Source organism: Crocuta crocuta, unplaced genomic scaffold, assembly GCF_008692635.1.
Source record: "Crocuta crocuta isolate KB4526 unplaced genomic scaffold, BGI_CrCroc_1.0 scaffold328, whole genome shotgun sequence".
In the NCBI taxonomy this organism is placed as follows: Eukaryota; Metazoa; Chordata; class Mammalia; order Carnivora; family Hyaenidae; genus Crocuta; species Crocuta crocuta.
Genome location: NW_027529645.1, coordinates 793,434 through 818,419, shown reverse-complemented (window position 1 = coordinate 818,419; position 24,986 = coordinate 793,434). Strand labels below are relative to the sequence as shown.

General features: G+C 36.1%; 1 protein-coding gene across 1 annotated transcript in view; it reads left to right on the top strand.

Moving 5' to 3' along the window:
* Positions 1-24,986, top strand: part of SMC3 (structural maintenance of chromosomes 3) — a 37,242-nt gene that overhangs the window by 437 nt on the left and 11,819 nt on the right. The window contains exons 2-16 of the mRNA XM_077762429.1: positions 666-741; positions 6,642-6,680; positions 8,497-8,564; positions 10,437-10,508; positions 10,882-10,961; positions 11,229-11,307; positions 15,151-15,268; positions 16,812-16,987; positions 17,814-17,894; positions 18,355-18,519; positions 19,209-19,330; positions 20,375-20,588; positions 23,655-23,758; positions 24,070-24,169; positions 24,592-24,752. Of these exons, the coding sequence (XP_077618555.1) occupies positions 666-741; positions 6,642-6,680; positions 8,497-8,564; positions 10,437-10,508; positions 10,882-10,961; positions 11,229-11,307; positions 15,151-15,268; positions 16,812-16,987; positions 17,814-17,894; positions 18,355-18,519; positions 19,209-19,330; positions 20,375-20,588; positions 23,655-23,758; positions 24,070-24,169; positions 24,592-24,752 (1,655 nt within the window). The remainder of the gene's footprint in view (positions 1-665; positions 742-6,641; positions 6,681-8,496; positions 8,565-10,436; positions 10,509-10,881; positions 10,962-11,228; positions 11,308-15,150; positions 15,269-16,811; positions 16,988-17,813; positions 17,895-18,354; positions 18,520-19,208; positions 19,331-20,374; positions 20,589-23,654; positions 23,759-24,069; positions 24,170-24,591; positions 24,753-24,986) is intronic.

The window sequence follows — 24,986 nt, the reverse complement described above, 5'->3', positions numbered from 1 at the left end:
GGTGTGTGGGGAGGGGGTCCCCCGGGCCCCGGGGAGGTGGGGGGGCTCCGGTTGGGGTGTCAACTTCGCCCGGGGTCTTTGTCCCCGACTTACAGACGTGAAGGGGACCCTCCTCCTCGCAGAGTGCGTCGCGCCGCCTCATTCTCTTGTTTACTTCTGTCAAAACGGTCTTCCCGCGCGCAGGAGTCCGCCCCAGACGCCAACCCGCTTCGCACTCTTGGAAAAGTTTCTCTGCTGGGTGTGTTGGGCTCTGAGCACCCCTTTCGTGGAACGGCCGTTCCTTCTGGCCGGTCGGCGTGTCCGAGAGATGCGCCCACTGCTCCCGGGGGCCGGCCTGCCTGCCTGACACCCTTTTCCCCCCGATAGCACTTGTGATGGTCAGCGTTCCAACGAACTTGATACAGTGGCCTTGATTTTGAGAGGTCCTTGGCAGGTGACTGCAACACCGGCCGTGGGTCCCGGTAAACGGACTGTTTCTCGGAGGATTTTTTAATCCCCACTTTGCAAAGTGAATTACTCTTCGGTGAAACGGAGAACCCTCCGCCTTGCATTAAATGAGAAACCAGAGAGGGAGGTGCCACGGGAACACGTTAGTTCGGGAGTTGCTTCTTGCAGGGTGTGCTCTCTGAAAAGTGCCTTTTTTTTTTTTTTTTTAAATTTACTAGGTTATCATCCAGGGTTTTCGGAGTTACAGAGATCAAACAATTGTAGACCCCTTCAGTTCAAAGCATAATGTTATTGGTAAGTGTTCATGGTTTACAAGCTCAGGTTCGTGTTTCTAGAGCTGTTTACATTATGTCTGTATCTAGGCCTGAGATGGGAATTGGCTTTCAGTATTGCATGAATTTATACGTATTTTTTCTATATGAAATAACGTATGTTTTTTATCTGCACTGATGAATTGCTTACTGTATACATTTTAAATGTTTGCATAAGTTACTCACTTTTATTTGGGTACCCTGGAACCGTGAAGGTGTATTTTAATAGCTTTATGTTTGTAGCGAATGACACTAAAGTTAACATTTCAGCTATACTGTTCTTTATAGGTCATTTCCTGGTTAAAACACCCACTGTTGCCTAATTTTGGAGATGACCGTTCTTTATTCACAAATAGATTGTTCTCAGATTTTTTTTTTTTCCTGTCATAATATTTAAGGTCCTACCACGCAGCTTGGTGGGCAGAGCATAAACTCTGGAGCGTAACAGAATGGGTTTCACGTCCCAGCTCTGACACATAACTCTTTTTCAAACTTGACTCCTTGAGGGACTGTAATTTTCTGATTTGTAAAGAAGAGCTAACGATACCTATCTTATAGGGACTGTTGGGAAAATTAAACAAAGTATATGTATGAGGATAAAGGCTTAAATGATTATTTTCCTGCAGTACAGTATTTAGTCTAAAGGCTCTTCAGATAATAGCGTCCACATTTTTTCTTATAACAGCCAATGAAAGTCTTTTCTGGCATTGTGCAGAATTTTTAAAGGCTAGATGAAACAATGTGCTATAAATAGACTTCTGTTATATATTGTCTTCCTTATGGGTATATTGGTTTATCAGACTGCTAAGTTCACCATAAAATACAGACTGGGTAGCTTAAAGAACAGGAATTTATTTTCTCACTGTTCTGGTAACTCCAGTCCATGATGGGGTCTTTCTGGAAGTCACCATCTTTATTATCAGGCTCATATGACTTTCTCATTATCTCTCCCTCTTCCTCATTAGAGCATAGATTCCATAATGAAGGCCCTACCCTCACAACCTTATTAGTCCTGATTACCTCCTAAAGGCCCCCATCTCCGAATAACCTCACATTTGGGGTTAGGGCTTCAACATATGAATGAGGGGGTGACACAGTTCATTCTGTAGCAGGGGGTAAGATGAGATTCATACCGAGATCAGTAACAGGTGAACACTAAATGCTGATGTTCCCAGAGAATCTACTTTATTTTGAAATCATAAATTTTAAAAATTGAGGGCAAGAGTGTCAACTGTACTTTGAAATAAAATTTAAAAATTGAGGCAGTATATCAGTTGTAGCCTTGTAGTTGGGAATAAAGAAAACACTTGGGGGCCACCTGGGTGGCTCAGTCAGGTAAGCATCTGACTCTTAGTTTTGGCTCAGGTTAAGGTCTCATGGTTGGAGAGTTCAAGCCCCGCATTGGGCTCTGTGCTAATGTTGCAGAACCTGCTTGGGATCCTCTCTCTCCCTCTCTCTGTCCCTCCCCTGCTTGTGCATGTGTGTGCGTGCTCTCTCAAATAAACCTATACAAAAAAATACAAAACAAAACACTTTTTTCCCCTCTGTTGTACCTATTGAATAATTTAATTGTGCCACAAGGATAGCCTGACTGTTCTGGTATTTTACTTAAATTTTGATTACAAGTGCCTTCTGATTTTCATCAATCAGAAAATCTTCGGAAATAGAGAAAAATGGATGTTAGATATAAATTATTTAAAAATGATATATTCTGGGGCATCTGGGTGGCTTAGTCGGTTAAGCGTCCGACTTTCGCTTAGGTCATGATCTCACGGTTCGTGGGTTTGAGCCCCGCATCGGGCTCTGTGCTGACTGCCAGCTCAGAGCCTGGAGCCTATTTCGGAGTCTGTGTCTCCCTCTCTCTCTGACCCTCCCCTGCTCACGCTGTCTCTCTCTCTCCTAGAAATAAATAAAAATATTAAAAAAAAGATATATTCTAAGATATAATTGCTGCATAATTACTGTATAATTTATATTACAGGTTAAAAGTGGATGAATATCTTAATATATCAGTGGTATAATTTTATAAATGAGCTGTAAAATGACGACTTTTATTACCTATGATGATTAGATTATGTTTGTAGAATCTGTCAAGTGTTTTTCTTTTAGTTATAATGAGACTGCTGTTTTACTACTTTGTTTACATTAGGATTGTTAATAGTCACAGTTACAAAGTAAATTGGCTTTTTTCTTTTGTTTTAACAAACCTAATATGATTTTACTGCTTAAACATGTTTTTTGAAAGGTTTTTAAACTTTTTAAAAAAATTTATTATTTTTTGAAAGAAAGAGGGAGAGCACCTGGGCTTAAGCAGGAGAGGGGCTGAGAGAGGGAGAAAGAAGATCCTAAGCAGGCTTCTTGCTGTCAATGCAGAGCCCACCTCAGGGCGCTCTCCCAGGAACTGAGAGATCATGCCCTCAGCTGAACTCAAGAATTGGATACTTAACCAAGTAAGCCACCCAGGCACCCGACTACTTGAACATGTTTTAAAAACAGGGAAGACCCAAAGTGGTGTAGTCTAAGATTGACATTAAAAATATCCTACTTTGATACTACTTTATTTAATGATTTTGACCCTTAAAAAAAAGATTTGAAGGCAAATATATCTCCTGATGATGTTTTATGTTTTAATCTCTTGTTTGAACAGTTGAATGATGTTTGAATGCACCAAATATGTACCTTTTTAAGGTTACTTTTTCTATAGCTTTTTAACAAAAGTAATATGTTAATTATAGAACATTATGGAAGAGTTTAAAAGCTAAAAGGAAAAAAACTGAACTGTACTCCTGCCCAGCTATAGCCATTCTTAATATTAACAACCTATACTTGTATTAGCTCTGGTTTCCTAGAAAACAGAGTCCAAGGCCCACTCAGCAACTAGTGAGACTTTAATGGGAACGTTCAGTCTGAGGGCAAGAGTAAGATGGAAAGCTAGTCATAGCTTTATAAAGAAGCTTCAGCTGGTTTGTGGTCATATTGGATAACTTCCAGACAGACTTTGTGAACCCACCACACCTGGGAAAGATTAGATTGGAAAGGAATGGAGAAGGATGTTCTCTCTTTGATCAGAGTTTACCACACAGGGCATTAATTCCTCCATGCTTTTGGATTGTCTACTCTGGGGATTAGCCCTCTAAAGTAGTTAGGGAACTATGTAGCATCCTTTGGATTGTCACAGGTCTGACCTCAGTGCACACTCAGGTAGTGTGAAACAGCCTAAGGTGATGGGATACCCAGCCTCTCCACTGACAGGCAGCCAAGGGCTGGGTTGGGGCAGGTGACTCTGGGGCACATATAAACTGGATCTATTCCCATACCCCTCCAGTCTTAGTGTACATCTACATAAATAAGCCTTTTTTTTTTTTAAGTTTATTTTGAGAGAGAGCATGAGTAGGGGAGAGGCAGAGAGAGGGAAGGAGGGAGAGAGAGAGAGAATCCCAAGTAGGCAGAGTTGTCAGCACAGAGCCCAGCATGGGGCTTATTTACAGGAACAGTGACATCTTGATATGAGCCAAAATCAAGAGTCAGGTGCTTAACTGACTGAGCCACCTACGCTCCCCCTAAGCATTTTTATTTTTTATTTTGTAATTTTTTAAATTTTTTTTTAATAATATTTGAGAGACACAGCATGAGTTGGGGAGGGGCAGAGAGAGAGAGACACAGAGAATCTGAAGCAGGCTCCAGGCTCTAAGCTGCCAGCACAGAGCCTGCCTGACATGGGCTCCAACTCACAGACCTGACCTGAGTCGAAGTCAGACGCTTAACCGACTGAGTCACCCAGGTGCCCTGATTTGCGTTGTTTTAAAAAAAAAAATACCACATAAATATTGTGTTCTTCTGAGTATATTACCTCTGGAGGTGAATGATGTCTACTTTATATGTATATATATAATAATCATTATATATATTTAATATAAATATTATGTATTATTATGTATAATATATTTNGACCAAACATCTTTTTAATGTCGCAGATGCAGAGCTTAGAGGGTATGTTGGTGGCAAGAAGTGCGACTTCCCATTCAGATGTCATTCCCAAACAAATAGGGGATGTGTTAGCTTAAAATGTTATTTAAAAATATATATATTTAATATATATTAAAAATATTTTTTTTAATTTTATTTATTTTTTTACTGATTTAGGGAGAGAGAGCATGTGCAAGCAGTGGGAGGGGCAGAGAGAGAGAGAATCCCAAGCAGCCACTCGGGATTCAGCCTCACAAACTGCAACATGACGACCTGAGCTGTTGTCAGTAGTTGGGCACTTAACTGACTGAGCCACACAGGCATCCCTACTTCTTTTTAAATGACATTACTTTTGATCACACAGACAAGATGGTATCTAGTTTTTCTACCGTACAGTGTTTTTCCCTTGTAACTAATAAATAATATGGGGGTGGGAAGTACTTTCAGACTCTGCAAATACTGTGCCCTTTATCAAAATATCCCCCTAAGTTTAGCATCCATTGATATTCTTGCCTTTATTCTGGTTGTTACAAAATGATGATTTTCCATTTACTAGGTAGTTTCTACTGTGAACAAGAGTTCTCTTTCTTTCCTCAGCTATTTAATTATTTTAATTTATTGTTTTATTTATGGTGTTGTGGATAATTTTCCCCCTCTAGCACAAATTTAGAATTCATCTAATTATTTTGGTGCTCAAATTGTCCAAGAATAATCCAGTGGAAATCGCTTTCAAGCTGGCCTCTGTGTCATATGCCTTTTTTTTTTTTAAGAGAGAGCGAGAATACAGTGTGAATGGGGGAGGGGCAGAGAGAGGGAGAGTGCAAGTTCCAAGCAGGCTCTGCGCTGTCAGCATGGAGCCCAGCTTGGGCCTTGATCCCATGACCCTTGGGATCATGACCTGAGTTGAAATTTTAGGATACTCAACTGACTGAGCTACCCAGGTGCCCCTATATGCCTTTTTTTAAGCAGTTCATTACTTTCTGGTGTAACATAAATGATTTTTTTAGGGTTTACTTTGCATTAGAGGTTATAACTTTGGGGCTAATTTGTTCAGGATATCTTGGTCAAGATGAGAGAGCTCGGGATAGTGATTCTTGACTCTTAACAATGAAAATTTTGCAGAACAACAAAATTCAAATCAGTTCATTAAATCTGAAACTTTTGCTATCTTTTTATCGAATTGTTTGTTTCTGAATTCAGGTAGTAAAAAAATATGCCTTATATTTTTGTGATTTTATGAGATTATACATGATGTATAGGGCGGATCATAAGTACTTTAACATGCAAATAGTTTGAGAATTTAAAATGATTATTTATTTAAAAATTCCAGCAATATGTGAATCTTTAAGTTGTTAAAATATATTCCACTATATACAGTTAAAATAGAAGTACGTGTCCAGGAGTGCCTGGGTGGTTCAGTATATTGAGCGTCCGACTTCTCAGGTCATGATCTCACAGTCCGTGAGTTCAAGCCCCATATGGGCCTCTGTGCTGACAGCCCAGAGCCTGGAGCCTGCTTCAGATTATGTGTCTCCTTCTCTTTGCCCACCCCCCACCCACTCATGCTGTCTATCTCTCAAAAATAAATATTAAAAATTTAAAAAAGGCATTATGTGTCCATAATGTTGTAAATTATGAAATTTTAGTAATTGGTTATTTCAAATATTATTTGTTAGGAAAGAGCAAAAAGAATCAACAATGAGGTAAATTTAAGAAAAAACTCATCTGAAGTCTATACAAAATTGCATTCATTTGGTGATTAAAACTTGTTTATGGATTCCTTTTGTTCACTGTTCTTTTGTATATAATTTCAGATATTAAGATGTTAAGAAAAATGAACATAAATTTTTTAATTCTTAAAGTTTTAATTTTATTGGTTTTTATACAAAGTAACATGTACTTTTTGAAATTTTATAGTGGGCAGAAATGGATCTGGAAAAAGTAACTTTTTTTATGGTAAGTATTGTTTTTTCAGTTCTAAATATATTAAGACCTGGATATCTTCAAGTAGTTTATTTTAAAAATTGGTTTTCTGAGGTTATGTCTGCATGAAACTCGATAAATACTTCTTCAATCAGGGTTGCAGTTTAGAGGGTTTAGAGTATAATGATCTGAGTGATTAATTAGCTGAGAGGTTGGGCAGAACAGTCTTGGACTACTTTTTGCACTTTAAAAACATACTTGACCTGTCTACTTTGATGGATCATGAGAATCATGAGATAATACGAATGGAAGTACTTTTTAAATTTGAATGCAGTATGTAAATATTTCAAATGCATGTGTATGAAAGTGTAAATGCAGCAGCATAGTTAATATTGTTTTAGTAAATGACTCATCATCTTGTTTCATTATGTATGTATGTATGTAAGTAAGAAAGCTTTGCGCCCAACGTGGGGCTTGAACTCAACACTGAGATCAAGAGTTGCATGCTCTACTGACTGAGTCAGCCAGGCACTGCTCTGTTTCGTCCTTTAAAAAATGTTTTTTAGATAATTTTTATGAAGGATAGAGGGGTATAAAAACTTACAGACTCAACAAAGATTATTGTCAATTTGAAGATAGTAAATAGCTTTGAAAATTCTAAAGATAAAATGCATTTAAGTATAATGCCTCTGTTAACAAATCCTTTGGAGAGAGAAAACATCTTAACAGGTTTGAACTATACAAGAAGTAGGTTGAAACAATTTTGAACCTTTTGTTTGAGTAGTGCTTGAGGAAAAGGGGGCAGGGCTTAGTAGAAGCAAAGGTTCTATCCCTCTGTGCCCTTCCGTGATTGTAATTTGGTGACGATAAGTGAGTGGGATTGGAGTAGAAGTATTTCATAATCTCCAGGAGGATAAAGGCAGTTTGAATCTGTCCCTCTAAGGTGTCCCACTCTCCACCTCCACCCTCACCTACACATTCATACATCATACTCAACTCTTGGAATGTCGAAGTTCTCTTGGGTGGACTGGTAACAGGACAACTGAGTAGAGTTCCATTTCTAGGGCAGGTTGGTCCAGTTAGGTACTCTATATGGAGGCAGCAATGGCTCCTTACAGAAGATAAGGGCAGTACACACAGTGCAGTAGAAGGTGGGAATCTGAACTATTCCCCTGTGTTTCCCACTTAATTCAGTTTCTTTTGACCAAAGTGTCCAGTTAAGGATATGGTAGGAATATATCCTATTTTGGTTGTAAATGTTTTGATGTATATTATTTACTTCTAGTGGGTGAAAACGAAGTTTTAACCACTCAGTGTAACTCTGATGAAGAGGTAGATTTTAGTTCTGCTTATCTCTTTTTGTTACCTCAGTGTTCTCTTTTTCTTCCCTTAAATGTTTCAGTGGAAATTTCATAATATTGTTTCTATAGTTTTCCAAGCTGATTGGTCTAAAATACAGGCAGTTTTTTTTAATATATATTTTTAAAAATTTTCTTAATATTTTATTTATTTCTGAGAGAGAGACAGTGTGAGCAGGGGAGGGTCAGAGAGAGAGAGAGGGAGATACAGAATCCGAAGCAGGCTTCAGGCTCTGAGCTAGCTGTCAGCATAGAGCCCGACGCGGGGCTCGAACCCACGAACCATGAGATCCTGACCTGAACCGAAGTCGGAAGCTTAACTGACTGAGCCACCCAGGCACCCTGAATACAGGCAATTTTCTGCATATATGAAATAGGCAATCTATTTTATCTACCTTGTTCGTTATCTGATAGAAGGTATGGGGAGTTATAAATTAAGGCACAAATATTCTTTTAGACTATACTAATATTTAATGTTTTTGTATTTTTAGCAATTCAGTTTGTTCTTAGTGACGAGTTCAGTCATCTTCGCCCGGAACAGCGATTGGCTTTGTTGCATGTGAGTGAGATTGCTTTGAGATGTTATTGACATTATGTATTTTTAAAACTATATTGTCGATTCTGGTAAATAAAATCATTTGTTCAAGTTTCAGATCCTATGTAAACATGATACAGTTTCCCTTAGTAAACATGATACAGTCTCTCTTAAGTGTGTTAATTCTGCTGTGGAATTTAGCCTCCTATAGTAAAGCATGATAAAGGCCTAATTTTTTATATAATTGGTAAGAAAATTGTAAGACTTCCATATAAATGGGTGTGTCTCCCATATAAATATAAATTCTTTTTTTTTTTTAACCATTTATTTTGGAGAGAGAGAAAGAGACAGAGCATGAGCAAGGGAGGGACAGAGAGAGAGAGAGAGAGGGAGACACAAAATCTGAAGCAGGCTCCAGACTCTGATCTGTCAGCACAGAGCCTCAATGCAGGGCTCATACCCGTGAACTGTGAGATCATGACCTGAGCTGATGTCAGACCCTCAACTGACTGAGCCACCCAGGTGCCCCATAAATATAAAGTCTTTATTAAGGGTATGGTGTGATAATGCTCTGGAAACAGGCTTGCTGAGGAGAAAGAAGAGTTTGAATTTGGGAATTAGGAACTTTGAGACTCAGAATCAGAAGTTAATCGGGAGCATAGAGAAGCAACCATTCCAAACTAAGCGACATAACATGTTGTTATAATTTTAGCCATATTTGTAACTTAAATGGTCACATCATCTTCCAATATGAAAGATGAGTGTATTTATGGTAATGAAAATTGTTAGAATTTTTCATTGGATCATTATGAATAATGAACTAAATAAATTTTAGTTCAAAACGAGAGATTTCTTTTCGGTTTGAATATGGCTTATAATTAGTTTTAAAATGAGAAAGTGAGATTCCTTAGTATATGTTAACAGTCTCTCACACTTAGGAAGGTGATTTTTTTGTTTATTTGTTTTCTTACCATTATTGACTGGTTTCCTATAGAAATTTTTTTTATGTTTCTAAGATAGGCATTGAAAGAATAACCCCTGTAGGTATCATTTTTTATTGTATTGAATCACTACGTAGTAACAGTTTCTAGAATCTGGAAAGTATCGAGACTTGGTATGGAAGTGTTGGGGTCATAAATTGGTGTCTATATAACACATTAAAATGTGTGTGTTTTCATAGCAGATTTAAAATTATATAGGAAATAGCAAATTTAGAAAAATAAATAAAATTAATAATTGATTGATTGATTAAAAAAGCCAGTGCAACTGGGTAGCTGAGTTGGTAAGCATCCGACTCTGGATTTCAGCTCAGGTCATGGTCTCGTGGTTTGTGAGATTGAGCCCTGCGTTGAGCTCTGCACAGGCAATGTGGAGCCTACTTGGGGTTCTTTCTCCTCTCTCTGCCCCTCCCCTGCTCTTATGTATACTTGTGCTTTTTGTCTCTCTCTCAAAAATAAATAAATAAACTTAAAAATAGAAAAAGCCAACTTCTAGTAATTATATGATTTGTTAGGATTCCTTTCCAGCCTTAAGTGAGTCTATAAGAGAAAAGCCTCAAAGTGCTGTTGATATTAGCAATATGTAGAATTACATGGGCATGGGGTCTTATGTTCTAATAAAGTGATCTTCAGAACAAGACCTAAGTACATCTGACTTTGATATCTCTCGCATAGTACTCATTTTTTAAGTCAGAGACTCTATAAAGCCATTTGGTTGAGAAGTATTGTTATCCTAATCCAGTGTCTTTGCTCTTTTGACAAGAAGGATAGACAGTCCAATGGAAATTTTTCTCCACTGAATTAGGCTTATTACCATGCACTAACCTTTAAAGGTGTTTAAAGAAAAATAATGTGAAAATACCACTTGAATGACAATTCTATTTTTTGCATGTTTTAGGAGGGTACTGGTCCTCGTGTTATTTCTGCTTTTGTGGAGATTATTTTTGATAATTCCGACAACCGGTTGCCAGTGAGTAGTGGCTTTTTTCTCTAGTAATAATTTTGAGAATTTTATTGATGCAGCTGATTTTTTCCCAACCTTTGAAACATTTGTAATTGTATTAAGTACAGTGCTTATAATTTAGTTCATGTTAAAATAGCTGTACAGTTTACATATTCATTTTGTCTTAAAATTGTAATGAACATTCTAGCAAACAGGGTGTGCAAGCTGTTGTGAAAAAACTCTTTGTCATGTGAATTGATATTTATCTTTAATTCTCATTAAATTCTTTAGTGAGAATTGAAATTTCAAAATAAGTTAGGGTTACAGACTCTAGAATGACCTTATTAACTAAAGTTTTCCATTTTTACAATGAAATTCAGGCTTTTCCATTTTTTCTTAGATTGATAAAGAAGAGGTTTCACTTAGAAGAGTTATTGGTGCCAAAAAGGATCAGTATTTCTTAGACAAGAAAATGGTCACGTAAGCATTTTCTTTACATTTATAATCTCTTCATGAAAAAGTGAAAGTATTTTATGTAACTCCTATATGGATTATATATGCTTCATGTTCAACAAACCAGTATTTAGAGCATTAACAGAAGAATCAAGATTTCTGAAGCTGATACAATAGATGGTTTAATGACTATTCTGTACTCCCTCATATTCCTTAACCCAAGAGTTACCCTTCATTTTTTTGCATGTTATTGGGTGATTAATCTGAAAAAATCTTTTCAATGTTTATTAACAGGAAAAATGATGTGATGAATCTCCTTGAAAGTGCTGGTTTTTCTCGAAGCAATCCTTATTATATTGTAAAACAAGGAAAGGTAAAAATATTGTATGTCCTTTTTTTATAGAATTTGTTTTCTGAGTATATTCACTTGAATGATGAATTTACTTATAGATTCTAGTGGTTAAGTTGAAGCAAAAACGGACTTTACTGTCTCTTGTTTTCATTGATTTATTTTGTATCGATGTTAATATTACCTTTTATGTGGCCATAAAGTACAAAGTAGATCCACTGTATAATGGGATTGAATTATTTCAGCAATTAGTGGATGTTATTTTCTTCGTGACCTGTATCACTTAATAAGATGTCCTATACTGGAAGACGTTTTTGGTTTGTGAAAGTCACAGTGGAAATAGTTAAGAATATTCTAGAAATTCTATAAAAATAACATTTGAAAACATATAGTTCCTAAAAGTAATACTCTATTATTTAATATATCACAGAGTTAAAATGGTGGAAAGCTTACCAGAAATCTACCGTAATGCTACATAATTGTTTTTACTTGTAGAGATTATATTCTTTATAGTTTTTAGTAGTTACATACTTTAGCTGATTATTCTACTATTTCCTCATATACTTTAAATTTTATCTAAGATAACTTCGTTTTCTGAGGACATACCCTGCATTGTTAATGTAGTTTGCTGTGGTGTTTTTTTTGGACTAGGGGAAAGTTCATTTTAAATGTTCATTTCTTATTTCATGTTGGAGACATTTTTAGATATGTGTTGAAAAGTTAGCATTCAGAAGAAGTGATCAGGAAAAGTACAATGTTTCACATTTGGAAGATGCAGAACAAGTTTTTGAAGACCATCTTTATAAGCAAGGAATTTTTTTAAAAGGAGGCTGATTATGGGGCTCCTGGGTGGCACAGTAGGTTAAGTGTCTGACTTCGTCTCAGGTCAAGATCTCCTAGCTTATGAGTTCGAGCCCTGCATTGGGCTCTCTGATGACAGCCCAGAGCCTGGACAGCCTGCTTTGGATTCCGTGTTCCCTCTCTCTCTGCCCCCCCATCCCCCGACTCACACTCTGTCTCTCTCTCTCAAAAATAAATAAAAACATTTAAAAAAAATTTTAAAGGAGGGGCGCCTGGGTGGCTTAGTCGGTTAAGCGTCCGACTTTCGCTTGGGTCATGATCTCGCGGTTCATGGGTTCGAGCCCCGCGTTGGGCTCTGTGCTGACTGCCAGCTCGGAGCCTGGAGCCTGTTTGAGTCTGTGACTCCCTCTCTCTCTGACCCTCCCCTGCTTACCCTGTCTCTCTCTCTCTCCTAGAAATAAATAAAAAAACATTAAAAAAAATTAAAAAAAAAAATTTAAAGGAGGCTGATTATGAAAGACCAATTATCTGAGTCTTCCCTGCAAACATACAACATAGGCCCCTATACTTTCATTTTTTATTCATACGTCATTTCATATAAGCCATCCATGAGTTACCTCATCTAAAAGAACATTGCCTTCATCCCAGCCTTACACACTTTCTTTTTTCTGATTTTATTTTTTTGGTAACAGTTATACTGTATTGGTATATATATTTCTTCTTCCATTAGAATGCAAGTTCTATGAAGGCAAGACTTTTTGTTTTATTCATTGCTTTTTTCCCAGTGCCCAGCAGAGTGGCATATATGTTGTAAGCATTTATTAAATCTTTTTTGAGTGAATAAGTTGAATGAACTTGCATAATTGGGGTAAGCAGTGATAAAGATCTGAAAGGGGATTCTTTCATGTATATACTTTTGATAGACCACATTTTCTCAGAGTTGGTTTCTCTCTTTATGTGAAAATGTTAGAGTAACTAATTTCACTTTTTTAATGCAGTGAGAGCATTTTTTGCATTTAGTGGCTAACTTTATTTTTATGAATATGTTAAACTCATGCTTGTTGTTTAAAGTTGCATGGCACTTAGTTTGTACCATTTTCTGTGTTTTTATGCCATATATTACACGATTTTTTTATTTTTTATTTTTTTTTTTTACAAATAGTTTATTGTCAAATTAGTTTCCACATAACACTCAGTGCTCATCCCCACAAGTGCCCTCCTCCATGCCCGTCCCTCCTCCCCCCCACATCCATCAGTCCTCAGTTTTTGTCAGCATTCAAGAGTTTCTCGTGGTTTGCCTCTCTCCCTTTCCCACACCATTTCCCCCCTTCTTCTCCCCCTTGTTCCTCCGTCAAGTTCCTCCTAATTCTCCTATACGTGCAAACATATGATATTTGTCCTTCTCTGCCTGACTTATTTCGCTCGGCATAACACCCTCAAGGTCCATCCATGTTGCTACACATGGCCAGATTTCATTCTTTCTCATTGCCATGTAGTTTTCCATGGTATAGATCAACCACATCTTCTTGATCCATTCATCTGTTGATGGACACTTAGGCTCTTTCCATGTTTTAGCTATTGTTGAGAGTGCTGCTATGAACATTGGGGTACATGTTACATGATTTTTTTTAATGTTTATTTTCGAGAGAGAGAGAGCATAAGCAGGGCAAGGGCAGAGAGAAGGGGACAGAGGATCCAAAGCAGGCTCTGTGCTGATAGCAGCGAATCCGATGCGGGGCTTGAACTAACAAACTGCAAGATCATGAGCTGAGCTGAAGTTGGATGCTCAACTGACTAAGCCACCCAGGTGCCCCACCATATATTTTTAAATAAGATTTTTAAAATACTTTTGCTTGTTTTATTTAATGGTTACTACCTCTATTAGACAATTATTTTTACCTACCTGTATTTAAAGAATACCATTTTGGGGCACTTGTCTGGCTCAGTCAGCAGAGCATGCAACTCTTGATCTTGGAGGCATAGAACTTACTTAAAAAATAACAGTAATGGGCGCCTGGGTGGCCCAGTCAGTTAAGCATATGACTTCAGCTCAGGTCATGATCTCGCAGTTCATGAGTTTGAGCCCCTCATTAGTCTCTGTGCTGACAGATCAGAGCCTGGATCCTGCTTCAGATTCTGTGTCTTCCTGTCTCTCTGCCCCTCTCCCGCTCATGCGCTATTTCTCTCTGTCTTTCAAAAATGAATAAACAATAAAAAAAATTTTTAACATGGTAATAATAAAGCATACCAGTTTTGTTATACTTTTAATAGTATCATAGCTTTTTAAAAGTATATAGTGATAGTTTCCCCTTGTAAAAATACTTTGTTCTTTTAGAACAGAGTTCATCTTTTCTTTTTTTGTTTATTTTTAAACGAGTGTGTTTGAGTGGGGTAGGGGCAGAGGGAGAGGGGAACAGAGGATTAGAAGAGAGCTCTGTGCTGACAGCATAGAGCCCGATGCAGGGCACAAACTCGCAAACCTCAAAATCATGACCTAAGTCAAAGTCAGACGCTTAACCAACTGAGCCACCTGGACACCCCCGGAGTTCATCTTTTATACCTTATCATATTGACTGAGGAAAAGTGGTAATGGAATGTTCTTCCTTCATCTTTTAAAAAATTTTTTAAAGTTTATTTATTTTGAGAGAGACAGAGCGCTAGTAGGGAAGCAGCAGGGAGAAAGGGAGAATCCCAAGCAGGCTTCGGGAAGCCAGCACTCAGAGCCCAGTGTAGAGCTCAAACCCACAAAACCTCGAGATCATAACCTGAGCTAAACTCAAGAGTCAGACACTTAACTGACTGAGCCACCCAGGCGCTGCACTTTTCCTTTATTTTTAATTTAGAGTCTTATTCATAAATTAGACTTATGAATGTATCAATTCTATTTGGATTTTCATTTGATAAATTTTATTTAAATGAGATATAGGTCTGTAAGTGTATGCACTGCACAAATTACATTATTGGAGTTACATTCTACTTAAAACCAGCATGTGAATACTCTTTCAAAGTAGAGTTCTTAAAGAACAGTCTGTAGCTACGTAATAATTATTTTTATAAAATGTTTAGATCAACCAGATGGCCACAGCACCAGATTCTCAGAGACTAAAACTATTAAGAGAAGTAGCTGGTACTAGAGTATATGATGAACGAAAAGAAGAAAGCATATCTTTAATGAAAGAAACAGGTACGATAATTGTGATTCTGCCTTATTTTTGTTGTGAATTACTTTTTCATTGTGTTATGATGGTTGAAAGGAGTTCGATCTATTCTTGGGTGTATACTGTTTGATAATTTGCCTGTTACTGAATTGAGAGAAAATTATTTTGAGACATTTTAAGGTTTGAGAGTTCCAATAATTTCTCTATTTAAATAAAAAATTGCTGTTAGATAATAATGCCTTTGTAGGTCAACTGCTTTGTTCCTCTAATGTCCCTCATTGTTAGTGAGGATAGCAGATTTGGATGCAAACTTCAAAAAAAATTTCTGGGAGTATCAGCTGACATTAGGTTTTAAGTTGTTCAGGAGCAAGTAAATGGAAAACTTTGAACTTAGAATCTTCCTTAGTACAAGTATGATGGAAACCCTACTTTCTTTGCTTTTCAAGTTCTATCATGCCATGGATAGTCCTGAGTTCAAAATCTGACTAATAATTATCTGACAATGTGACTTTAGCCTTGATCTCTCTGGTCTAAAGCTTCTCCATCTGTAAAATTCTTTTGCATCGTTTATGGTGAAAAGTAGAGGAGCACGGTAGCACCATGATTGGATTATAGTGGGTGTTCAATATATGGCAGCTGTAGGCAATGCTGTTATAGTAAAAGTTGAGAATCAGTGACACCAACGATGTTAGGATTTTTTTATTTTTTAATGTTGTGGGAAGGCACGTTTACCTTTAAAGGATGTTTAAGCGGAGGCCTTACCACATGTATTGTAAGAAATAGTAAACCCTAGTTTAGAAAGATACATGCACCCAAATGTGCACTGCAGCATTATTTACAGTAGTCAAGACGTCGAAGCACCATGTGTCCATCAGATGAATATATAAAGATGTGGCATATGTATACAATGGAATATTACCCATTTTTTTAAAAAAATGAGATTTTACCATTTATGACAACATGGATGAACCTAGAGGGTATCATGCTGAGTGAAATAAGTCAGAAAGGCATATACCACATGATTTCACATATATGCAGAGTCTAAAAAAAAAAAAAGGCAAAGCAAACAAAACGGAAACAGACTTATAAATATAAAGAACAAACTGGTGGTTGCCGGGGTGGTGGTGCAGGGGGAAGATGGGTGAAGTAGGTGAAAGGGATTAAGAGGAAAAACTTCCAGTTATAAAAGAAGTCAGAGATGAAAAGTACAGCATAAGGAACATAGTCCACGATATTGTAATAATGTGTATAGTGACGGATGGTAACTACACTTGATGACAGTGAGCATTGTGTAATGTGTAAAATTATGAAATCACTGTACTGTACACCTGAAATTAACATAACATATCAATTAAAATAATAAAAATTTAAAAGTGTCACCATGTGTAAACTATTCTCCGATGCTTTTCATAATGAAGCATCTTGTCATTTTAGTATCTTAGATTTGGTTACCACATACTGTCAAATAATGCTATAGTTCTTAAGATTAAATTTAACTCATGGTATATTTGAGCAGACATTACATCAAAATTTTATTCAACTTCTTCACTCCTCTCTCATTTTTTTAAGAGGGCAAACGCGAAAAAATCAATGAGTTGTTAAAATACATTGAAGAGAGATTGCATACCTTAGAAGAAGAAAAGGAAGAACTAGCTCAGTATCAGAAGTGGGATAAAATGAGACGTGCCCTGGAATATACCATTTACAATCAGGAACTTAACGAAACTCGTGCTAAACTTGATGAGGTAAAATACTTTGTCAGTTAAATTCAGAGTGATTTTATTTTAATGAATATGTAAATAAGGTCATGCAATATTTATATTTTTCAATGATTTTTAAATAGAAACTTAAAAATTTTTTAAACCTTAAGAAATTTATTGGTTAGTGAATTTGTTCTTTTAGTTTATTCCAAGGAAAATGCCTAGATCTGTGTGGTCCTTGCTGTAGTTGTATCTGAAATATTATCAGGTTATGACGCAAGGCAAACCAAAATGTGGGAAGCCACCTTTAAAAGTTTCATGAAGAAGGGGTGCCTGGCTGGCTCAGTCAGTGGAGCATGGGACTCCTGATCTTGGAGTTTGAACTGTGAGTTCGAGCCCCACGTTGTGAGTAGAATTTACTTAATAATAAAAAGAAAAAGCTCCATGAATTTTTTTTGGCTTTTTAAAATGTATTTTGTAAATAGTATTGGTGATATTTTGTCCAAAAATTACTTTAGGTAATACTTAAAATTAAAGGACCTTTCTTTAAAACCACTAAAAATTGTTTTGTAAAAACTCTGAGGGACTCTTGAATGCCGAGAACAAACTGAGGGCAGATGGGGTGGGGAGGAGGTGAAGGGGGGTGATGGGCATGGAGGATTGTGGGGATGAGCACTGGGTGTTATATGGAAACCAACTTGACAATAAACTATTAAAATATTTTTTTTTTCCAGTAAAAATTTTAAAAAATTAAAAAACTCTGAGTGATTTTATTTTAGGATATATTTTAAAATTTTACTATTATGTTGTAAAGTATGAAACAAATACAAAATGAGTTAGAAATTAATAGCTTTTTTTTTTTCTCCCCCAGCTTTCTGCTAAGCGAGAGACTAGTGGAGAAAAATCCAGACAGTTAAGAGATGCCCAGCAGGATGCAAGAGATAAAATGGAGGTAAGATTGTAAACTAGGCTTAGGTTATATAAGTAAACTCTTTTGTATCAGAATTATGGAATGGTTTAAAAAAATTTATTTTAAGTTAAAGGGCACCTGGGTGGCTCAGTTGGTCATGTCAGCTCAAGTCATGAGTTCATGGCTCATGAGTTTGAGCCCCACATCAAGTTCTGTGCTGACAACCTTGACCCTGCTTCAGATTCTGTCTCTCCCTCTCTCTCTGCCCCTCCCCTGCTCAAGCTCTGTCTCTGTCTCAAAAATAAATAAACATTAAAAAAAATTTAACAGAACTATGAAATGGTAAGTTTAAGTGAAGGTCATTGAGATTGAGTATTGGAAAGACAGAAAAGTACTGAAAGTGTAATTGAAAGAAAAAGAAGGGAGAGAACTAATGGTGTCCAAACTGTGCTGTTGTACTTCCAATTGTCTGACCCATTTCTCTTTGATACTTTTTGACTAGGATATTGAACGTCAAGTCAGAGAACTGAAAACAAAAATTTCAGCTATGAAAGAAGAAAAGGAGCAGCTCAGCGCTGAAAGACAAGAACAAATTAAGCAGAGGACTAAGTTGGAGCTTAAAGCCAAGGACTTACAAGATGAATTAGCCGGCAATAGTGAACAAAGGGTGAGTTAAAATACTAAAAATGAAAGACATAAACATTCAGTTGAATAGGAATTACAGAAGACCGTCCTTTCTGTGAGAAGGATGGATGCTTGACTTTTGTAAAAGATATGGCACATTATAATTTCCACTCAAGTGGCATCTCTGTACTGTCTCCTTGTTTCTTTCATTTAAAAATTAGTTTTGTGGGAGGCCAGGTCGGCTCAGTTGGTGAAGCATGCAACTCTTGATCTGAAGGTTGTAAGTTCCAGCCCCATGTTGGGTGTGGAGATCACTTAAATAAAATCTTTAAATAAGTAGGCAAATAAATAAGTAAATAAAAATTAGTTTTGTGTTGCAGGATTAGTTTTCTCATGATTACTTTTCATGAGAAAATATTTTATGCTATACTTAAAATTAAACACAAAATTTTTAAATCTTAAAAATTTTAAGATTGCATTTTTACAGGGGTGCCTGGGTGGCTCAGTCGGTTAAGCATCTGGCTTGGGCTCAGGTCATGATCTTGTGGTTTGTAAGCTTGAGCCCATGTTGGGCTCTATGCTGACAGCTCAGAGCCTGGAGCCTGTTTCGGATCCTGTGTCTTCCTCTCTCCCTGCCCCTTTCCCACTTGCACTTTGTCCCCCCTCCCAAAATAAACAAACATTGAAAACTATTTTTGTAATTAAAAAAATTGCATTTGTACTTCTTTACAGAAACGCTTATTAAAAGAGAGGCAGAAGCTGCTTGAAAAAATAGAAGAAAAGCAGAAAGAACTAGCAGAAACAGAACCTAAATTCAACAGTGTAAAAGAAAAGGAAGAGCGAGGAATTGCTAGGTATGGGATTTCTTTAACCAACATTTCTAACTTTCTATGTAGTTCCTCTGTAAAACCTAAATAATTATGAGTTAAGACACAATGAGGGTAAAAGCTCAATCCCATTTCAAAGTGATAGCCTGTATTAAAAACTACTGTGGGTCAAGTGTTATTGTATACATATTGCATACATTTTTTTCCTACTCAGAAGCTCTAGGAGATCCATATTATTCTTGCTATAAGTTCAACAAACTTGAGGCTCTGAGAAGTTAACTTACCTCAGACAGCATAGTGAGGTATTGTTGGTTTTTTTTTAATTTAATTAATTAATTTTTTTATTGGGTTTTTTAAAACATGGATGGTGTTCTTTTTCTTTTTTTTTTTTTACCCCACACAACATCTTATTCTTTGTTTCATCCTATTTCCTTTTTTCATTGTTGTTTTAATATCTAGATGTTTTCATATCTGTCTGTAGGTGGGAAATGCCAGGTTTTGCTGATTTCATGGTTTAACGCATGTTTGTGTTTTTATGCCACCTATATTTTGTTGAATTATTTCTTTTGCTCATTTTTTTGATTTTTTTTCCTAATTGGTAGGATTGTATGTAATCTAGACATTAGTATTTGTTCTACTTATTATAAATGTTTTTTTGTCTTTGTCTTGCCTTTTAACCTTTTTTCCCCTTGCCTCTTAACCTTGATAATTGAAAGGAGTTGTAACTGTAGTTACGTATAGTTGGAGCATTTTTGAAAATTCCTGAGATAAGATGTTAAAACTGTCTCTAGATTTAGTGACTAACCGAGACCTGAAGTAAATACATTGTCTGCCTGAAATCCTTAGGATATGGGCTATTTTACCTTTAACTGGGATTTTTCAAAATTAAGTTTATATTATATAGTACTAGTTTGAGGAGTTCTATTAGATACCAGTTCCTTTTTATATTCTTTTTATGGAATTAAAAAAAATGATTATTGTCTGTGGGTACTTCTGACCTATAGATTGCTGTTAAACTTGTTTATTTCCTAGTCTCCTTTTTAATCCATTCCTTTCTTCTGTCTTTTATAGATTGGCCCAAGCCACCCAGGAAAGAACAGATCTTTATGCAAAGCAGGGTCGAGGAAGCCAGTTTACATCAAAAGAAGAAAGAGATAAGTGGATTAAAAAGGAACTCAAGTCGTTAGATCAGGCTATTAATGACAAGAAAAGACAGATTGCTGCTATCCATAAGGATCTGGAGGACACTGAGGCAAACAAAGAGAAAAACCTGGAGCAATATAATGTAAGAACTTTTATAGCTGCTTTGTGAAAATCTTTCTGAAGACCTAAACATGTACAGTTTCATCTATTTAAGTTTTATTTTCAAATAGTTTACATTGCTATTTTTAAGATATATAAGACACAGGTACTTAGAAAAGACTAGCATCGGGACACCTGGGTGACTCAGTCTTTTGAGTGTCCAACTTTGACTCAGGTTATAGTCTCACAGCTTCTGAGTTCGAGCCCTGCATCAGGCTCTGTGCTGACAGCTCAGAGCCTGGAATCTGCTTCCGATTTTGTGTCTCCCTCTCTCTCTCTCTCTGCCCTACCCCTATTGCATTCTGTCCCTATTTCAAAAATAAATACACAATAAAAAAAATACCAGCACATTTTAAAATTTATATATGTAACAATATTTATACATATAAGTTAATATTTATATGGTAGTTTTCCTTTTCAGGGAAGATTTTTTCCATATCAGTGAGTGTTCATGTAGATTGAGTGTATTTTAAAATATATTTTTATGAATTGGTAGAATGTACCTGAATACCCTTAATTTTAACATGATAAGTCTAAAATACAACTTCAGAATAACTTAATTAAATTTTTCCCATTTTTATATTTTTTCATAATTCTGTCAATTTAATAACTTACTACAGAATATATTTTTGTTGGTTAAAGTAGTGGTGATTTTATAACATTTCTAAATGAATTAAACATTATTTACATACTTATTAGCATTTCCTTAAAAATTGAAGTAGGGGCACCTGGGTGGCTCAGTCAGTTAGGCATCCAACTTTGGCTCAGGTCATGATCTCATGGTTTGTGGGTTCTGTGCTGGCAGCTCAGAGCCTGGAGCCTGATTCGGATTCTGTGTGTGTCTCTCTCTCTGTCCCTCCCCCACTTATGTTCTGTCTCTCTCTCTCTGAAAAATAAATAAAACTATTAAAAATTTTTTTTTAAAGTCTGTTTTTAAAAAAAAAATTGAAGTAAAACATAAAACCATTTCCAGAGTAAAAAAGATCTGACATTATTCAAAATGAGAAAGGGAGAAAACGCTTTGGTGTTATGTGTGGCTATATATAAGGTAACGAGGGTGATAGAAGTGATGAGACGGGATTGTAGGACAGGTGTAGGGTGAAGAAGGTGTATGTGAACATATGCAGAGGAACCCTTTTACCCCATGAAATCTGCACCAGTTGGTTATTGATTTATCAGAAAAGCCGTAAATGCATAAAATTTTAATACATGTATATTTATGTTTTATAAGTAATGCATGTATTTATAACACACACATATATTTACATATATCTTAAATTATTTTTTAAAACAGGTAAATGTATGTTCATGTACTAATCTTGTTTTTCCAATCTTTATTTTTTTTTAAGACTTTTTTAGAGCATTTTTGAGTTCACAGCAAAACTGAGAGGAAGGTACAGAGATTTTCCATGTACCTCCTGCCCCCACACATACGCATACCTAGCTTCCCCCATTATCAACACCCACCAGAGTACGTATCTGTCTTTTAATGTAGAGCCCAAGATGTTTGAGTATGAGTAGTGATTGGAGTTTCCGGGGACTTTTTTGCTATGAGCCACACATGTAAATATAGTTCTCCTCAAAGTTGGATGAAAACAATTCAGGATTCAGTCTAGGATCATATATTGCATTTAGTTGTCATGTTTCTCTTCTCTTTTTTAATCTGGATCAGTTCCCTAGTCTTAATTTGACTTTTGTGGCTTGATATTTTGAATTACCTTATTTTGTTATAAAGTACATATTACATGTTAATACATGCATTTATGTGTTATATAGTTGTCTACCCTAGTTGATTTCCCCATTTAATTCAATTTTTAGTGAGTCACCTTTAAGTATATCCAAAACGGAATCAAGTTTTTAAAGAAACAGCTCTTTCCTTTGTCTTCATATTCTCAGTTTAAAATTTAATGTAATCACAGCATAAACAACAACAAAATGAAAACATAGTGGGGAGCAAACAACTGGCTCTGTACTCATAAATTACTGATAGTGGGGCCCTTGGTGGCGTAATCGGTTGAGTGTCTGATCGTTGATTTTGGCTCATTTTCTCAGGATTCGTGGATTCATGAGATCGAGCCCCACCTTGGGGCCTGCAAATAAATAACTGGTAGAAAAGTCATCAGGGGTAATAGACAATATCTCCTAGCCTCAGAATTCCAATGTCAGGATACCTTATGGAGGGAGCAGAAAGCACAAGTTGATCCAGGTAGTTAGTTATTTAGAAATTTGTTACTGTAGTTTTTAGCTGTGATAGCTACATGTCCTTTCTTGGAATAAGAAAATGTGTTTTTTTTGAGTTCATGGAAACAGCCTCAACAATTGCTTTTTTGAAATAGCCTGGTGATGAGCCAAGAGTTTTCACTAGAGTTTTTATTCATTTTTCTCAAGCTTGAACGTCATTATTTTCCAGTATTTCAGCCCCTCTTTACACTGGTCAAGTCTGACCTTTATACTGGATAGAGATGACTTTATAGTGCTGATTGCATTATGTTGAATAGCTTTTTGCTTCTTAGTATAATCCTATATCTCTTGTGTTCTACTTGTGTGTGTAGAAGGAGTGGTGTGAAAAGTATTCATTGCAATATTTTGAGAATTTGTGAATTTTTTTCTTCTGAAATTTTATAGCGTATATTATACAAGTAGAAAGGTTTAGATCATTAGTGAGCAAGTTAATTTTATTTTAGCAGTATTTTATAGAGCAGTTCATTTCACGGTTTATGTTTTCTCTTGATGTGCTCTTGTCTAAAGGCATTTAAAAAATAGAATTGGATTTTTTAAAAAATAGAATTGGATTTTTTAAATAGCTTTATTAAGGCACAATTGGCATACAATAAATTGCATGTGTTTAAAATGTACCAATTGATAAGTTGTGATGTATGTTTACATCTGTGAAATCATCACAATTAAGATAACAAGCCTATTCGTCACCTCAGAATGTTTCCCATTCCTCCCTCCTGTGCTATCCCCTAGCAACAACTGATCTTTCTGTCGCTGTGGATTAGTTTGCATGAAATTGGATTTTAAATCTGAATTATTTTTATTTCCATAGAAACTGGATCAGGATCTTAATGAAGTCAAAGCTCGAGTAGAAGAACTGGACAGAAAATACTATGAAGTAAAAAATAAGAAAGATGAATTACAAAGTGAAAGAAAGTTAGTATACACTAAAATATGCCTTAATTTTTTGGAGTAATGCTAGTTACTGGGTGTTAAATGGTCTTTAAGTCATTAATGAATTAGCACCTGGTTGGCTCAGTCAGTGAAGCATGTGACTCTTAATCTCGGGGTTGTGAGTTCAAGCCCCATTTCGGGTATAGAGATTACTTAAAATCTTTAAAAAAAAGTTATAAATGAACTATTCAAGTTTGGGGGTTTTTTTTCAGTATTTTATCCTAAATTATATACTGTTTGTGCATCTTCTTAATGCTTTTAAAATTAAAAACAGTCTAATTTTTATTGATTAGTTACTTGTGGAGAGAGGAGAATGCAGAACAGCAAGCGCTTGCTGCTAAAAGAGAAGATCTTGAAAAGAAACAGCAACTTCTTAGAGCAGCAACAGGAAAGGTGGGCAGGTTCTTTTCATTACTTCAGTTTACATTGAGCCAGTTATTACACAGAATTTATTAGTTTTTAAGCTGTAAGTCATTGGTTCCAGATAATAAATAAGAGTGTAAGTCTCCTGTCCTATAAATTTGAAATGATGGGTCTTGTTTAAACAGCCTTACTACCATCCATGCTATTAATGATAGCACTTTTGATGTATAGATGAAGAGCCTATTTTTAATGTTGGTATCATAGAACAGAACCCATAATAAAAAAGTGTTTCATGTAGTTGGCATTTTTCAAGGGGGTGAGGTATTGTTGGGGAGCGTGTTCAGTTAAATCTCTGGAATATTTTTTAATGTGTAGAGTAATGGGTTTATTTCTTACCAGCAGGGGTGCTGTTGGCAATATTATTTTATTTTTCACCTCTGACAATTTAACAGGCTATTTTAAATGGAATAGACAGCATAAACAAAGTCCTGGACCACTTTCGCAGGAAAGGAATAAACCAGCATGTTCAAAATGGCTATCATGGCATCGTGATGAATAACTTCGAATGTGAGCCTGCTTTCTACACATGCGTGGAAGTCACTGCTGGCAACAGGTGAGGTTTTTGTTTGCTATTTTGAACTTTTAAAGGAAAGAAGGAATAAGAATAAGAAGCAGCTTTTTAGAGTTTTAATATAATACATCTCCTTTTATGTTCTTTTATACTAGTTGCTTATTTAACTTTCTGGTTAAAGATGTAGGTGTTAAGTGTTTCTGATTGTAGTTTCCCTATCTCCATTGGAATTTTCTAAGTAGTTTCCCTCCCACCCTATCCCAGTACAAATTGGGT